General features: G+C 41.7%; 1 protein-coding gene across 1 annotated transcript in view; it reads left to right on the top strand.

The window, feature by feature from the left end:
• Positions 1-16,190, top strand: part of FBN3 (fibrillin 3) — a 103,203-nt gene that overhangs the window by 67,412 nt on the left and 19,601 nt on the right. Inside the window, exons 42-51 of the mRNA XM_031948293.1 lie at positions 164-289; positions 1,294-1,419; positions 2,659-2,784; positions 4,785-4,901; positions 8,391-8,519; positions 10,455-10,574; positions 11,206-11,331; positions 13,406-13,558; positions 14,481-14,546; positions 15,667-15,792. Coding sequence (XP_031804153.1) covers positions 164-289; positions 1,294-1,419; positions 2,659-2,784; positions 4,785-4,901; positions 8,391-8,519; positions 10,455-10,574; positions 11,206-11,331; positions 13,406-13,558; positions 14,481-14,546; positions 15,667-15,792 — 1,215 coding nt within the window. The remainder of the gene's footprint in view (positions 1-163; positions 290-1,293; positions 1,420-2,658; positions 2,785-4,784; positions 4,902-8,390; positions 8,520-10,454; positions 10,575-11,205; positions 11,332-13,405; positions 13,559-14,480; positions 14,547-15,666; positions 15,793-16,190) is intronic.

Here is a 16,190-nt window from a genome sequence, read left to right as displayed (position 1 = left end):
TCTACTCCCAGGCAGGGGGGACAAAACTGCCAGGTCCAGGCAGGGCCTCCCACTCCTGGGGGAGTGGGCTTGTTCCAAGCTTGGGCACTCCTGGGCTCTGCTACTCCATGCCTCTGACCAGCCACTGACTAGTCCCTACTCCCCTTCCCTGCTTCATCCTCAGACATCGATGAGTGCAGCGAGATCCCAGCCATCTGCACCAATGGCGTCTGCATCAATCAGATCGGCAGCTTCCGCTGCGAGTGCCCTGTTGGATTCAGCTACAACAGCGTCCTGCTTGTCTGCGAGGGTATCCCTTTCTGGAAATTCAAACCTATCCTCTTCAAGAAAAAGACTCCTATCCACCCGTAACATCCCAGCCTTCCTGAAGAGTTCCCCCAGTCCCCTTACTCTGTTCCCTGGATAGATCTTCCCAATCCAATCTGGAAGACCTTTGGGGAGTTGCCCATTAAATCCCCCCCCAATATTTCTCCCACTATTCTTTTCTGGGGCATCCTCCAACAATCCCACAGAGATACTAAGAGGAGACTCTCCCTGTCCTCCACCTCAAAAAATTCCCCTTCTCCATGAATTCAGGGTATGTCTGTCCCTCCCATTCCCTCCTCAAAGAGGGGTATCTCACTCCTCCCCCAGTCTCTCACACTGCCAAGTGTACCTTGTGATACTAGAAAATAGAATAGTCAGGAAAACTCTCTGATAAGCACTCCCACACACATATAGGGACCTCAAGGCACGCTCTTATTTGTACAGAGACAATCTCAATTCCCCAGGCCAAGTAGCCTATCCTTACAGTTATTGCTCAGTGATGAGGTTCAGAGGGTCCTACAGTTAGTGAACACATCACAGGAATCTGTTTGTGGGAGCTGAAATCTCTAAGCCCTTAGAGACAGGGGGAATTTCTTTTGTTATTAGTCAGTGATGAGGTTCAGAGGGTCCTACAGTTAGTGAACCTATTACAGAAGTCTGTTTGTGGATGCTGAAATCTCTAAGCCCTTAGAGACAGAGGAGATTTCTCTGAGCCTGTACTTATTGGGCAGAGGACTCTCTCTGGTTCTCACCAGAGAGCATTTTTCTCCCTGTTCTTATTTCCATCTGACCCATCCCTGCTGCAGCTTGTTCTTCTGCCTTCAGGAAGAGTATGGGAGCCAGGAGACCCAGATCTACGCCTGATTTACTGCATGATCTTGGGCCGTTCTCTGGGTCTCCGTTTTCCTACCTGTAAAATGAACAGGTTGGGTCTAGGTCTTTGTAGGATCTTAGAGGACTCCTCCTCATCTTTTCTGCCCTCTGTAGACATGGATGAGTGCAGCAGTGGAGAGAGTCCCTGCCAGCGCCACGCTGATTGCATCAACATCCCAGGAAGCTATCGCTGCGAGTGTGCCCGTGGCTACAAACTCTCCCCTAGCGGAGCCTGTGTGGGTGAGTGAGTGAGGGCACAGCTCCGGGTGGGTATCTGTTAATTAATTTAACAAGTTTGGCAATGTGTATCTATTGATTAATTTAACATGTTTGACAATAACCTGGATAAAGGGAGAGATGGCATGTTTTTGAGCTAGGCAGATAATACAAACATGGGGAGGATGGCTAATACATTGCATGACAGTATCAGGGTCCAAAATGATCTAGATAAGCTAGAATATTGTGCATAATTGAATAAGATGAAATATAATAGGGATGAGTACCAAGTTCTGCCTTGGTTTCAAAAAATTTCTTAATACAGTTTCTTAAATACAACTTACTGAAAACATAGATAACAGTTTATCTAAAAAAGATTTGGAGGTGGGAGAATAGTGAATTTAAAGTATAATAAATAAATATATTTATTTATAAAGTAACATAAAATAAAAATATAAAGTAATAAAAATGTATTGTTATATAAAGTGTAATAAATAAATAATGAATAAAGTGTGACATGGAAGCTTAAACTGTTCATCTTGTTTTAGGACTGAGAGAAACAAATTCAGAAACATGGGAGGAAATAGTCTTTTCAGACCATATGTAGAATATTTTCTTCAGCTCTGGGCCCTCACTTTAGGAAGGCTCTTGGCCATCTGGATCATGTCTAGTCACAATGATGGGGGCCCATGAAACAGAAGGACCTGGGAAGCTTTAATCTGAAGAAGAGAAGCCATCAAGTGGAGACATGATGATTGTCTTAGATAGTTCAAAGGCTATGGTGCAAAAAGGGAATAGGCTTATTTTGCTTGACTCCAGAGAGCAGAACTAGGAGCTAATTTAGTCAAGAGATAGGTTTATCAAGGATGTTGTAGAGAATATTCCCGTTTAGCTACAAGCTAGACTAGGTGGTCTACAGCCCAAATTCTTAAACTATGGGACTCAACCTCATATGGGGTCTTGTAAGTGAAGGTTGGATTATGGAATTATGATTTATTATCAGTAAATATTTGATTTGCATGCCTTTTTTATATAGCTATATACCTGGGGTCATGCAAAAATTTCTCAAGAGAAAAAGAATTGTGAGTGGGGAAAGTTTCAGAAGCCCTGGTCCAGAGGGTCCTTTCAGACTAAGAATCTATATTTCGATGACTTTGTGAGTGGCTCAGCCCAACTTGGGGCAGAAACTCAGTATATTCACCCTGCTTCTCTTGCCTAAAGCCCTATCTGTGTGAACTTCACTCACTCACCTTCTCTTCATAGGGCGGAATGAGTGCCAAGAGATCGCAAACGTGTGCAGCCATGGCGACTGTGTGGACACTGAGGGAAGCTACGCCTGCATATGTCACCAAGGCTTTAAGGCCACTGTGGACCAGACGATGTGCATGGGTGAGCATCATGGGTTGGGTCTCTGGGGGCCACAGTTACAGTCCCTTACCAATAATCCTCTCCTATGTGGGTGCCCCTACCACGGTAGATTTTGCTCTAGAGTTAGGGGGTTCCCTCAAATGAGAAACCTCCTGCTGTTGTGGTAAAGAGTTCTGGAATTGGCGTCTGGAGGCTTCAGTCAAAGGTGCTCTGGTGCTTATGAGCTGGGTGAGCAGCAATTCTCTGCCCCTTGTTTGCCCACAGTTTCCTCATCTATAAGAATGGAGCAAATATATCTGAGGGGTCAGCGAGAGGAAAGCTCTTTGTTCAAACCCCAAAAATATGATAGCTATTGTTTTGACCCAAATCAAACATGGCTCTGCCTGGATCAGTGCTGAGAGATGGAGTGGAGACTTGAGGTCTGGTCGTACAAACAGTAGCCTTGCCACCAGGAGGGGGCACGTGATGAGGAATGGAGCTACTGCCACTCAGATGGCCCAGAGTTCTTCCCCTGCTCCCCATCTTAGGTCCCATCTTGAAGCACAATTTTGTCTTGGCACAAATCCAGATTTTCCTTTGTTTTCCTTCTGTTCTTGGTTCAACTTGATGAAGTCGACATTTATTAAATGTCTACAATGTGCTAAATGTTGGCTATACAAATATAACCAAAAGAGTATGTCCTGCTCTCGGGGAGCTTACTTTCTAATTTTAGGAAGAAAACACAGAAAACAGAGCTGAAAGAGTGGGGGGCAGGGAGAGGAGAGATACCCAAACAGAAGTCCAAGAGAGAAAAGATAGAACATTGACAGGACACAGATAAGCCTGGCCTTGATTCTCCTTCTGTGTCAGACACTACTCTGTACTGTTATCATCGATAATCCCCAGACCCCTAGGGGCTTCCAGTCCTAAGATTGTGACCTTTTCAGACTTAGTCCAGTCCTTGGGGGGAGGGGAGCAGGGAGATACAGACAGACAGAGAGAGAGCCACAGAAAAGAGAAAGAAAAAAGAGACATGAAGAATGAGATGCAAAGAGAAAGACAAAGTAAGACATGCATACAGAAAGGCAGAGAAAACAGAAATAGACATGGAAAAAAGCAGAAAGAGACATGAAAACACGAGACAAAGAGAAATATAAATTTGAGATGGAGACAGAAGAAGAGAAAAGAACAGAAATAGATGGAGAATAGCAGAAAGAGACATGAAAACAAGAGACAAAAGGAAATGTAAATTTGAGATGGAGAAATAGAAATATATACAGACAGAGAGAAACAAAGATAGGAGGAGAAAAGAGGGAAAAAATTAGAAAGACATTGAGGACAAGAGACAAAGAAGGCAGAAATAGGAAGGAGAGACAGACAAGGAGACAAGAGAAAGGTAGAAAGAAAGATTAAAAAGAACAACAGAAATTTATACAGAGAGAGAGAGAGAGATGTGGATAGAAAGAAAGGCATAAAGAATGAAAATACAGAGAAAGAGATGTATGTACAAAGCCAGAAAGAAACAGAGAAAAATAGAGAGGAGGGGATAAAAAAAAAAGATTTTAAAGAGTGAAAGAGATATTGAGAACAAAAGGCAGAGAGAGAAGAGGGGGGAAGAGAGGGAGAGAAAGAGAAAGAGAGAGAGAAAAGGGGAAGGATAAACAGAGAGAAGAGAGAGAAAGAAAGAGGGGATGAAAAGAAGGGGAGGAGAAAACAGAGAGAGAGACAGGGAGAGAGAGAGGAGGAGGGAGAAACAGAGAGGGAGAGGGAAAGACAGAAAGAAAAAAGAGAGAGGAGAGAGACAGAGAGAGAACAGAGAGATACAAATAAACAAAAGAGAGATACACATCCAGGAAAAGAGACCAAAAAAATACAGATGCAAAGAGAGAGAAGAGAGACATATATCGAAGTAGAGAAAGACAGAAGAAAAAAAGAGAGGAGACAGGGATGGACATCTCCCCAGGACTGGGAACTTAAGAGCCCAGGCAGGGGATACAAAGCCGAGCAGAGGAATAATCGCTTTTGGTGATTTACTTGGACAGATATCGATGAGTGCGACCGGCAACCATGTGGCAATGGGACCTGCAAGAACACCGTGGGCTCCTACAACTGTCTTTGCTTCCCCGGCTTTGAGCTCACACACAACAGCGACTGCATGGGTAAGCTTGGCCCTGAGCTCTGCACAGCCTGGAAGGCCTGGAGCTCTGGATCCCAAATAAAGGTCCTCAGGCATGAGGGGTCACCTTGGGTCCTTCTCTTGGAATATGGCAGCCATCTTCTCTGCCTACAAAGGAGCCCCTGGCCTTTCTTCAGCCCAGAGACTGGAGATTAAGATGTAGGGAATGAGATAGAGATGGAAAGATGGGAGGAGAGAAGAGGGGATGGGCAAGTGAGCAAGAAGGATGGGAGGGGCGGTAAATGGAAAGATAAAGGGCTGTGGAAATGGTCATGGGGGAAAGGTGGGGAGCAATTAATCAAGGATATATTAAGGACCTTCTATATGGCAGGCACTATTCTGGAAGCTAAGGATACAAAGACAAATATGAAACTTCTCTGGAACTAAGGGAAAGGATTGCTTCTACCAGTAATCACTTTACTGGTCTACCTAGATCCTTTCTTTCTAGTCCATCCTTTACAGAGCCAAATATTATTTTCCTAAGTACACAGATGCAATGCGTGTGCAAGAATCTGTTTCCCATATAGAATTAATACAATATATAGAATATATTAGAATAAAATAAATAGAATATATATAGAGAGAGAATTTAATATAGAATAAAATACAAACAGCAGTGTGACAGTGGAAAGTGTACTAGCCTTGTGAGTCTGAAGATCTGTATCTTGCTTACTGCTGTGTGACTTTGGGCAAGAGTAATAATCATCTTGTAAGATGTAATAGTAATTATAATAGTAATAATAATAACTAATATTTATTGTACCTTTAAGGTTTTCAAAGCATAATACACATGATCCTGACAATAACCCTGTGAGGTCAATGTTATTATTATCCCCATTTTACAGTTGAGGAAACTGAGGCTGGGAAAGATTTAACTTCTTGCTCAAGGTCATATAGCTAGTAAGTATCTGAGACAGAATTTAACTCATGTCTTTGAGTCACTTTATCTTTCTAGACCTATTTCTTTCTGTTTAAAATAAGGGAGGTGGACTACATGACTTTGAATGTCCCTCCTCATTCTAAATCCATAATTGCAGCACAAAATCCAATCTACCCTCCTTTCCAACCCAATTTTATATCACTCCTCTTTACAGATCTCTGGTTTTAGACAAACTAGATTCCTGATAATTCCCACCTCTATGCATTTGCACATGCCATAATCTCTGCCTATGAAATACTTTCCTTTTCTCTGCCTTTTAGCTCATAGCACACTTCCTCCAGGAATCCTTCTCATTCTTTCCAGCTCAAAGAAAATCCTCCCTCTTCAAATTTTCCCAAGCAGCTTTTGCTTTGATCTCTCCTTTACCTCTACCACATCCTACCTATTATTATACTTCTCTGTGGAAGGGTGGTGGGCCTTGAGAGCTGGCCCTATGAGAATTAGTTATCAAAAATCAGCAATCACATCAGTTGGTTATTTCAGCACCTTAGGATGCTGTTCATCCAGGCATTGTAATTTAAACTTATCAAGGAAAGCGAAGTGTTCTCTTAGGATTCACTTTCTTATCTTGATTTTCAATGCTTCATTGACTATTTATTTCCCCTATTTTTTTTTTTTGAAAGAAAGAAAGGAACAGAGAAATAAAGGAAAAAGAAGGAAGGAAGGAAGGAAAGAAGGAAGGAAGAAAGGAAAGAAGGAAGGAAGGAAGGAAAGAAAGAAGGAAGGAAGGAAGGAAAGAAGGAAGGAAGGAAGGAAGGAAGGCAGGCAGAAAGGAAGGAAGGAAGGAAGGAAGGAAGGAAGGGAAGAGTAGGAGAGGGGAGGGAAGGGGAGGGAAGGGAAGGAAGGAAAAATTGAGTAGTTCTGCATTGTCTCTGACATCTATTTTCATTATTCTATCCATTCCACTCTGACCCCTTCTTTATAGCTTTTAAAAATTAAAAAACAAAAACTCTTTATGATTAGCTTTCCTTGCTAACTCAGCTCATTTGGAGCTTTAGCATTCTTGGCACTATTCTTGCTGCCCCATGTTCTACTTTGGAATTCATTCTTCACATGTGCCCCTCCTTCTCATCTTCTGTACAAGTCCTTTGAAAATCTTTGTTGCTTAATTTATTCCCTGTGCAGCCTCATTGATATTTTTACACAACTTTCTCTTTCCTCTTATTTTGAATGTTTCTATCTTTTCCTATTGGAATGTCCTTCCTGAGAGCTTTCCATTTTTCCTAAGCTAATTTCTCCTGTAGAATTTTAGTCCATGAGATGCTACATTTCCTTTCTCTGAACCTTTGAAATCTGCTCTCTCAAAATTTGGGATTCATGTCAAACTCTGCCCTGGATTTTCTTTCTTTCTCTATCAACAGTTTTAATAGAGTTTCCACCAAGGCTCCCTTCAATTTCTATCTTAATAGCAAGTTCCTTGTTATTGGTGAGAATTAGGTTTAGAATTACAAATTCTTTTTTTTTAGGGATGAAATTCTTAGTTGCTCTGATTCTAACAGGTGTCTGCATATATTCCTCCCTATTCTACAACATCATATCTCTTTTTCATGTTTGTAATCATGTTTTACGAGTTCAGTCAGTTAGTCAATAAGAATTTAAGTAAATCAATCAGTTAGCATTTATTAAATGCTTGCTATGTTCTGGACACTTGGCTAAGCACTAGGGATAGAAAAAAAGAAGGCAAAAAACATTCACTGCCCTCAAGGAGTTTACAATTTTAGTAATACATACCTTAGAAATTTAGAGGATCTGTGAACTTGGGTAGGAAAAGCAACTCTATTTGCATATTTTTCTTAGAATCTCTGGCTCACTTTGCCTATTACCCACATTTTGCATATACTTATAGATACTTGAGATCATGGGTTTTACTGAAGGCACTTTTCTTGGGTTTTTTTTTTCTCCTGTGAATTTCTGGGAATTTCTACTGTTATTTTTCTCCCTACATTGCAACAACTATTTATGATTAATTAGCCTAGTAGACAATAGAAGCACTTTTCCACTTTTCTCAGTCTCTCTCTCTCTCTTTTCCATTTCAGGTCCTTTGAATTTATTTGAAAAAGTGTAGATAAACAAAATTTTTAAAGTCTAACTTTATTTAATGTACTTCATCCCAAACCAAGAGCTAATCATTTTAATTTGGAGTCCAGAAATCCAAATCCTATTTACAGACACCACCTTCTTTAATCAGTTGTTCATTTTCAAATTGAACTGAATTTTTTATTCTATTTAAATGTTTTATTGATATTCTTTATTTTCTTTTCATTAGTAGTAGTATTATTACTACCCAATGATGTGGTCCATCAATCTATAACATTCTCCTTATAACAAATAGGTATAATCAAGCAAAATTAATCAACCTATTGGCCATGTCCATCCCATTCCCAACTTCTCTGAGAAATTGGAGGCATTTTTCACCATCAGTCCTCTGAAGTTGTGATTGATCCCCTGATCAATCAGAGAAAATAAATTGGAGAGTATCCTCAGCATCCTTCAGCATCTAGAGTTCAGCCTTCTATGCTTGTGTCTCTACAGATATTGATGAATGCACCTCTCTAACGGGGCAAGTATGTCGCAATGGACAATGTATCAACAGCATTGGCTCTTTCCAGTGTCTCTGCCATGAGGGCTATGAAAGGACCACAGATGGCAAGAACTGTGTGGGTGAGTATTGGCAGTCGTTGTGGCAACTGGTATAGCAGCTAGTCCTCAGTTTAATGAGTCCAGTTACAGTTCTAGATAGAAAGTGCCAGTTGCTAAACTTAACATTTTTTTTCTTTTTAAACTACCAACCCTCATTTTGCTTTTGTATGGGAATCAACAAAATATTAATGATGCTAATGACAGATTTCATTTCTTTAGCATTTTAAGGTTTACAAAATGTTTGCCTTACAATAACCCTGTGAAGGGCAAGTGTCATCATTTTCATTTTAGAGATGAAGAAAGTGAGGTTTATTTAGATTCAATGAGGGTTTTTTTTTCAGTCATTTAACTAGAAAAAAGGTAAGATTGAGATTTGAGCCAAGGACTCCTGATTGCAGTATTCTCTCTGCTATAATACAGTAATAAATCTAATCCTTTTTTTGTGAATGAATGGATACACTGCAAAGTGCTATGCTAAACACTGGGGATACAAATAGAGAAGCAAGCCAATCTCCATTCACATTTTAATGAAGAAAACAACACATATGGAAAGTTTCAGCTACAAGTCAGATAAGAAAACTCCCATGATCCTGAGGGTGCAGCAGCAAAGTAAATGGCAATGCCTTTTCCACTGATTAAATAATATCTTATATCTGATGTCAACCCATTTGACAACATCAAGGGCTTTGGAAATGAGAATGGATCTATAGGAGCAGCTACCTGGCTGCATCTTCATGGGGGCTGCTTCCCAAGAGGATGGCTGAGGGCACTTTGCCTTCCTGTTCCCAAGGCACTAATGTTTAGGATTCTGGACTATCCCCATTAGGGTCAGATATTTAAAGAGGGAAATCCATGGTTTTCATGCAACACAGGGCATGATTCCAGTAAGAACTACTGTTGCTGGTTCTTCCAAAGCATGACTTCCAGTAAAGGCAACCAGAGTTATGAGCCATAAGCAACTTTTAATGGCTCGATTTTTTTTGTTCCCTGCCACTCTCCCACCTCCACCCCTCTAGAGACATAGTAGAATATCCTTTAAGTATCCAAATAATACCCCATAAGTGCATGGATAAATTTCAAATAGTTTGCAAACTTGGATGAGAAAATATATCTTTATTTTTACTAACCTTCACTAATTGAAATATACTTTTCCTTCGGTTTTTAAAAATAATTTTCTGCAAAGGAGTCCATAAGTTTCACCAGACTGTCAAAGAGAACATGAACTACCTTCTACCCCTCAAAAAAAGGGGGGGGGGGTTTAAGAATCCCTGGTCTAGATAATCCAAAGCACCAGGTTTTATTTTAGGAATGAGACTGAGGAGAAGGCTCTAAACAATAAAATGGATGTTTTTCCATATGTCACTTTAGGAATTAATTGGAAATGCAATGTAGGAAAGTCATAACTAAAATAAAAAGTCCTTTCTACTCTGTGCAAAACTTATTTCTACTAAAATATTCCCTTTATTTCAGAAATAAGAGGGGAAGGTAGGATAGCAGATGGAGAGTTAACTGAAGCGAGGAAGGCTTGAACAAAGGTGATAGAAATCTATATTTTTCTCAATTGCTAATTATGTTTTTTTGAGCAGAGATTTCTTGTTTATTTTAAAAAGTGAACATTTCATTTTTTTCTCCCAAAATCAACCAAAGAAGTGACTTGGACTTTTAGTTAGTGTCTCCTCTGGGGAAGAAAGAAGAATCCCTCTTCCTGCCACTGATATTTATAGAATTTACAATGAGTCTGGAAATTTATAGATGCAGACCTCCCAGAGTCTGAGCTGGACCATGGGTAATGGACTCTCTCTTTACCTTAAAACCTGCCTCTAGCCCATTTTCATGCAGTGTAGACTTCCATAGGTGGAAGGTATCCTGGAGCTTTTACCATCCTGGAATCCCCAAGCACCTGCCCTGATTCTCTGGCTCTGAAATTAAGCAGCTGATGGTTTCTCTTCCTGCCAGACATTAATGAGTGTGTGAGTTTTCCCGGGACCTGTTCACCTGGGACCTGCCAGAACTTGGATGGAGCTTTCCGCTGCATCTGCCCTCCTGGCTACCAAGTACAAGATGACAGCTGCATAGGTGAGTCCCTGATCCAAACTCTTTTCCTGATCCAAACAAGCAGCAGGGCTTCTGGGAATGGTTATGTTCAGTCAGAGGATCTCAGAAACCATCTGATTCAATATTCCCCCCATTTTACTGATGAGAAATTAAAACCCAAAGAGAAAAGGGATTTTCCCAAAATCACATGTAGTAATAATACAGTAACTCACAATTATATAATCAACTGATGGACCAAACATTTAAAATTTTTTTCTTGAAAATTTATTATTATATGCATTTATAATCTATTCCTCCCTATAGCCTCCATTAAACAAATAAACAAAAAAAAAACCCTAATCAAAAATAAGACCCTAATCATGAATATACATAGTTGAACAAAATAAATTCTCACCTTGGCCATGACTGAAAACATGTCTCTCCCTCAATTTCTCCAACATTTGCCAAAGTTGAGTAAACCAACTCAAAGACATTAGTTGACTTACTCCAGTGGTCATCCAGCCAGCAGGTACTGGATCCAAGGCTCAACCCACATCTATGCAATGGTGAAGTTATCCTCCACCCCTTACCTAGTGCTGGAAACACATCCCACCACCCTTCTGATGGGGAGAAAGCCAACAGATTTGCCATTCCTATGTCCCTCTTCCTCTAGATATCAATGAATGTGATGAGGAGCCCAACCTTTGCCTATTTGGCACCTGCACCAACAGCCCTGGGAGTTTCCAGTGCCTCTGCCCACCTGGCTTTGTTCTCTCCGACAATGGACGTCGCTGCTTTGGTGAGAACCTGGTCTTGAGGGGGATCTAAATGGAAGAGAAGCTAAGCAGGCAGTGGGCAGGATATGGGACATAGAATTCAAAGACAGAGCTGGAAGGAGAGGTGAGAGATGTAGCCAAGTGCTCTGATAGCTAGTAATCTGAACTCATGCCTGGAGCCTGGTTTTGTTATTCAGAAAATAAGCATCAGAAGTTGTGAGTCTAGCTTCCCTCTGGGACAAAAAGAGAGCTTTTTCTTCTCTTGGTAGGGGGATGAATTCTTATTAGGAATGATTTGTAATGGCTAGGGCTGAAGATTAGAAGTAGACTGACCCTGGAATTAGAGCTCAGAAAATGCTGAGACTTTTCCTCCAGTAAATCAAGACTGGGATGTTTAGAAATGACCTCAAAGAGTTGGAGTGACTTCAGATGCCATGTCCCTCCCATACTTGAGCAATCTCAGATTTAATCCCTCTTGCACATGATGGCCATTCAGAAGTTTCAGGACAATAATCTATATCCTTCCCCACCCTCATTCTGAGCCTCCTTTTCTTTGGGTTCAACCTCCTCCTTCTTTCCATTGATCTTTGAATGGCCTGATCTCCAAGCCCAGAACCATCCAGATTGCTTTCCTTTGAATTTGCTTCAACTTGCTTTTGGTAAAGTTGGCCACCCAAAACTGAACGCAATAGTCTAGCTATGAGCTGATAGGCTATATCTCCTCCCTCATTTTGAACTTTCTGATTCTCCCAATTCTGGCCAAGATTATCTACTTGTCTGCTTCTTATATGGTTGAATCACAAGACCAATAGATCTTTTTACATAAATTTTTGTCCAAGTATGACTTTTGTACCATTGATTGACATGAAAACAAAAAATCTCACATCTTCATACAAATTAATTCCCTAAATGTGAGATAGAGAATTAAATCATTTTTTAATTAATTTGTGCCAAGCACCAAAAATAGAAAGGAAGGCAAACACATAGTCCCTACCCTCAAGAAGCTATATTTTAGTGGGGAAGATAGCAAGATATATAGAGAATAGATGGAGAGAAGGTGTCAGTGATGTTTGTAGATCTCCAGGAAACTGATAACGAGCCAGTACCTTTCTGAAGATACAAAGAAAGGGAACAGGGGAGAAGAATGGGTAGGGGAAGGAAGGAGAATTGCTCATTCCCCTCCCCTATTTAGCTCTACCCCTGGGAAGGAACAGAAGCCAGAGAACTGTTCTATTTGTCATCACCTTACTGACACTCACTGAAATGAATGAGACAGATCTAATTAGACTGAGTCTTGAAGATAGAATTTCCTTCCCCACTTGACCTCACAAGCAGGAATCCTCATGTTATCAGGTTTCCTGGAATTTTAAGTAAGAATTCTAATCTTTGCTGGCAAACCTGATAAGCATTCTCTCTCCTAGAGTTTTCCATTTAGGGAGGAATGTAGAGGGCTCTCTTGTTGGGGAAAGGTTTCTTGTTGAGGTTGGGGAGTTGGCGCTTTTCTCAGGGAAGATCCTTTCTGGTTGGGGACTTTCTATGAAAAAGATGCTTTTCCATAATGAAGGCAAGCGAATCTTCTGAGAGTGGTCCTTTGCATGGGAGGGATTGCTTTCTTAGAGATAGGGGAAAGAGCGGGATAGCATTGGAGAGTGCATGGTATGATCCTGAGGACCGTGTTCCTCTCCTTGGTAGATAGCCTTGGCTCTAGCTCGGTTGGGGAAGGGCTATTTCTTTAAGAGAGGTTTCTTTCCATAGTAAAAAGGCTTTTCTATAATAAAGGTTCCATCTCTCTAGAAGGATAGGGTGTTTTCTCTCTGGAGCATTTTCTTGAACCTCTGTTGTAGGGATTCTTAACTGGAGACCTGCAAACTTTTTAAATTTTTTTTTATAAATGTATGTCAATATAATTAGTTTGTTTTGTAATCCTATATATTTTATTTTATGATTTTAAAAGCATTATTCTTAGAAGGAGTCCTATCTATCAAAGACTCCAGGACACAAAATGGTTAGGAAGCTCTCCTTAAAGAGTCAGTAGTTCCCATCCTGTTCCCATCTCCCCCATGTCTGTGAGGTGACTTCAAGACTTCTGTCCCACAGACACTCGTCAGAGTTTTTGCTTCACTCGCTTTGAGAATGGAAGGTGTTCGGTCCCCAAAGCCTTCAACACTACCAAGGCCCGATGCTGTTGCAGTAAGATGCCTGGAGAAGGATGGGGAGATCCTTGCGAACTGTGTCCCCAGGAGGGCAGTGGTGAGTAGCCCTTCCTGATCCCTGAGGACTGAAGACCCTAAGGAACCGAGCTGGGGAGCCAGAAAAGGGAATAGAGGAAGAAGGAGATGCTACTTTCTGGCACCAGATATTTACCTCAGACATTTAGATAAATGTATGAAGAAGATAGAAAGAAGGGGAGGGTCCTATTTAAGGACAGATAGAAATTCTTTAGAACATAGAGTTAGGAGGACCCTTAGAACACTGAACATCAAGAGGTAGGAGGGTCCTTAGAGCACAGGATGTCCGAGGCGGGTGGGCCCTTTGAACACAGGATATCAGAACTGGGATTCAGAACACAGGATGTTAGAACTGGGAGAGCCCTTAGGATCTAAGATGTCAGAGCTGGGAGGGCCCTGAGAACACAGGACGTCAGAACTGAAAGGATCCTTAAAACCCAGAACATCAGAGCTAAAATGACCCTTAAAACTCAGATTCTCAGAGCTGGGGTGGCCCCTATACATCTGGGAAGGTGCTTAGACTACATAATGTCATGATTGCACATGTATAACCTGATTGCTTACCATCTCAGGTTGTGGGGGAAGCAGGAAAAGAAGGGATAGAACTTGGAGCTCAAAGCTTGTTTTTAAATGTTTAAAAAATTGTTTTAACATGTAACTGAGAAAAAAACATTATATGTAAAATATATATAAAGAATTTATAATATCAGAGACCTCTTAGAACATAGACTGTCAGCACTGGTAGGTCCCTCAGAACAGAACATCAGATGAGGCAGAGTTCTTTAAACTTAGAGCCAGGGCTCCTTCCAGGGTCCAGCTTAGCCCTTGGATTCTGGAGAGAGAGCTGAAGAACATTTGAGAAACTCCCTGACTTTCCTTGGTGCCCCTCAATTTGTCCCACAGAGTTGGGATTTTTACAATCTCTATTGTTCCTTGCCCTCCAGGTGCCTTCCAAGAACTATGTCCCTTTGGCCATGGGGCTGTGCCTGGCCCTGATGACTCACGGGAAGGTAAGCCCTATCTTCAGTCCTCAATAATGTTTGCCCTTTTTGCCTCTACAGAGGCAACACCATGCATGGAGAAGAATCCTTGGCTGGGAATCAGAAGCCACAGGGTCTAGCCTTTATTTTTTTCCCTGACTCATTAACTTCAGCAGGTGATCTTCCTTCTCTGTCTTAGTTTCCCATTCTGCAAAATGAAAGGATTTGACTCAAAGTTGTCTATGAGAGTTTTGTGCTTTCTCTGGCCCCTCTCACCCACCACTGTGATGTTGCTTGTGATGTTTCCAAGACTAGTCTTTCAAGCAAATGGATCCCTTATCTTTTGAGGGTTCCACCTCTCCAGACCAGTGATGGGGACTGCTCAGCACTTGTGAGCCAGCTGCCTCAGACTCTAGGCCCAGAGGCTGAAGGAGCCTTTGCAGGAGGGTCCTTCTCATTCTTCACAGTGTTAAGTAGCCAACACTCACATCCCTCCTGGCTGTGACTGGTGAGGATGCTGCTGGTCTGGATCAGGCACATCTGATCTTGGTTTCTTGGAAGTAATTTCCTACTTCTTCCTTTCCTACTTTCCTCCGACTTCCAAGAAAGTAGTTTTCCAGAGAAACCTTTTAGGTCATGTAGAGACAATTGGCACTGGAGGTACCAGAACATATGTCTTGGCCAAGAAAGCCAACCCGAGGGTAATGGCAGCCCACTGACACATCTAAGATGGAATTTTCTACAGCAACTTCACCCTTACCCATCTGGAGAGGGGAAAGAATGGGAGTGGGCAGGCTCCAGCCCCTTACATTGCAACTGTATCCTGCTATGGATCCTCATCGTGAGATGAGTCCTCATCCCAGTGTGCTAGATTGGGGCAGGTTAGCCAAGGGGACCAAGTTCTGAGCCTCTACTCACCTGTAACTTATTCTGTTCTCAGAGCTTTCTCTGTGGCCCTGGACCAAGTTCTAAGGCCACACCTAGGACAGGATAAACTGTTTGAGGATGTGTCCCTTGCTGGATCTGGCTCTTCCCTAGATCTTCCTTCCTTGCCCATATACACCTACCCTGGATCCCTTAATGTGCTAGGGGTTGAGGGTCTTGGCAAGGGAGCTTTCCTAGCTCCATTTCTGGCTTCCTGTCTCTACAGATGTAAATGAGTGCTCAGAGAACCCTGGCATTTGTGTCAACGGGGTTTGCATCAACACAGACGGCTCTTTCCGCTGCGAATGTCCTTTTGGCTACAGCCTGGATTACACTGGTGTCAACTGTGTGGGTTAGTGCCTTCAAGCTCCCTTCCTACGCCACTCTCCCCTTACATCTGCGATCCTCAGGCTGTCATTTTAGCCAAAAGTATGGAGAGTGAGAGAGAGAGAGAGAGAGACAGATGGATAGACAGAAACACACAGCGAGACAGATGGCTAGATGGAGCATTTATTAAGCATTTGCTAAGTGCTAATTTGTTAAATAAAAGAAAACAAGATAGTCTCTACTCTCAAAGAGCTTTTATTTTACTAGGAGAATATGAAAGAGAAAGGGGAACTAGAAAATGTAAATGAAGGGGAAGGTTGGGAAAAGGGTACTGGCATGGGGTCAAGGCTTGGTGAAGAGGTAGAGAAATAGTGTTCACTCCACTGAGTGAAATGAGCAGCCCTGGGGCACCTCATAAAATGT

The sequence above is a fragment of the Sarcophilus harrisii genome, chromosome 1, assembly GCF_902635505.1.
Source record: "Sarcophilus harrisii chromosome 1, mSarHar1.11, whole genome shotgun sequence".
NCBI lineage: Eukaryota > Metazoa > Chordata > Mammalia > Dasyuromorphia > Dasyuridae > Sarcophilus > Sarcophilus harrisii.
This window is presented reverse-complemented; position numbering and strand designations above follow the sequence as displayed.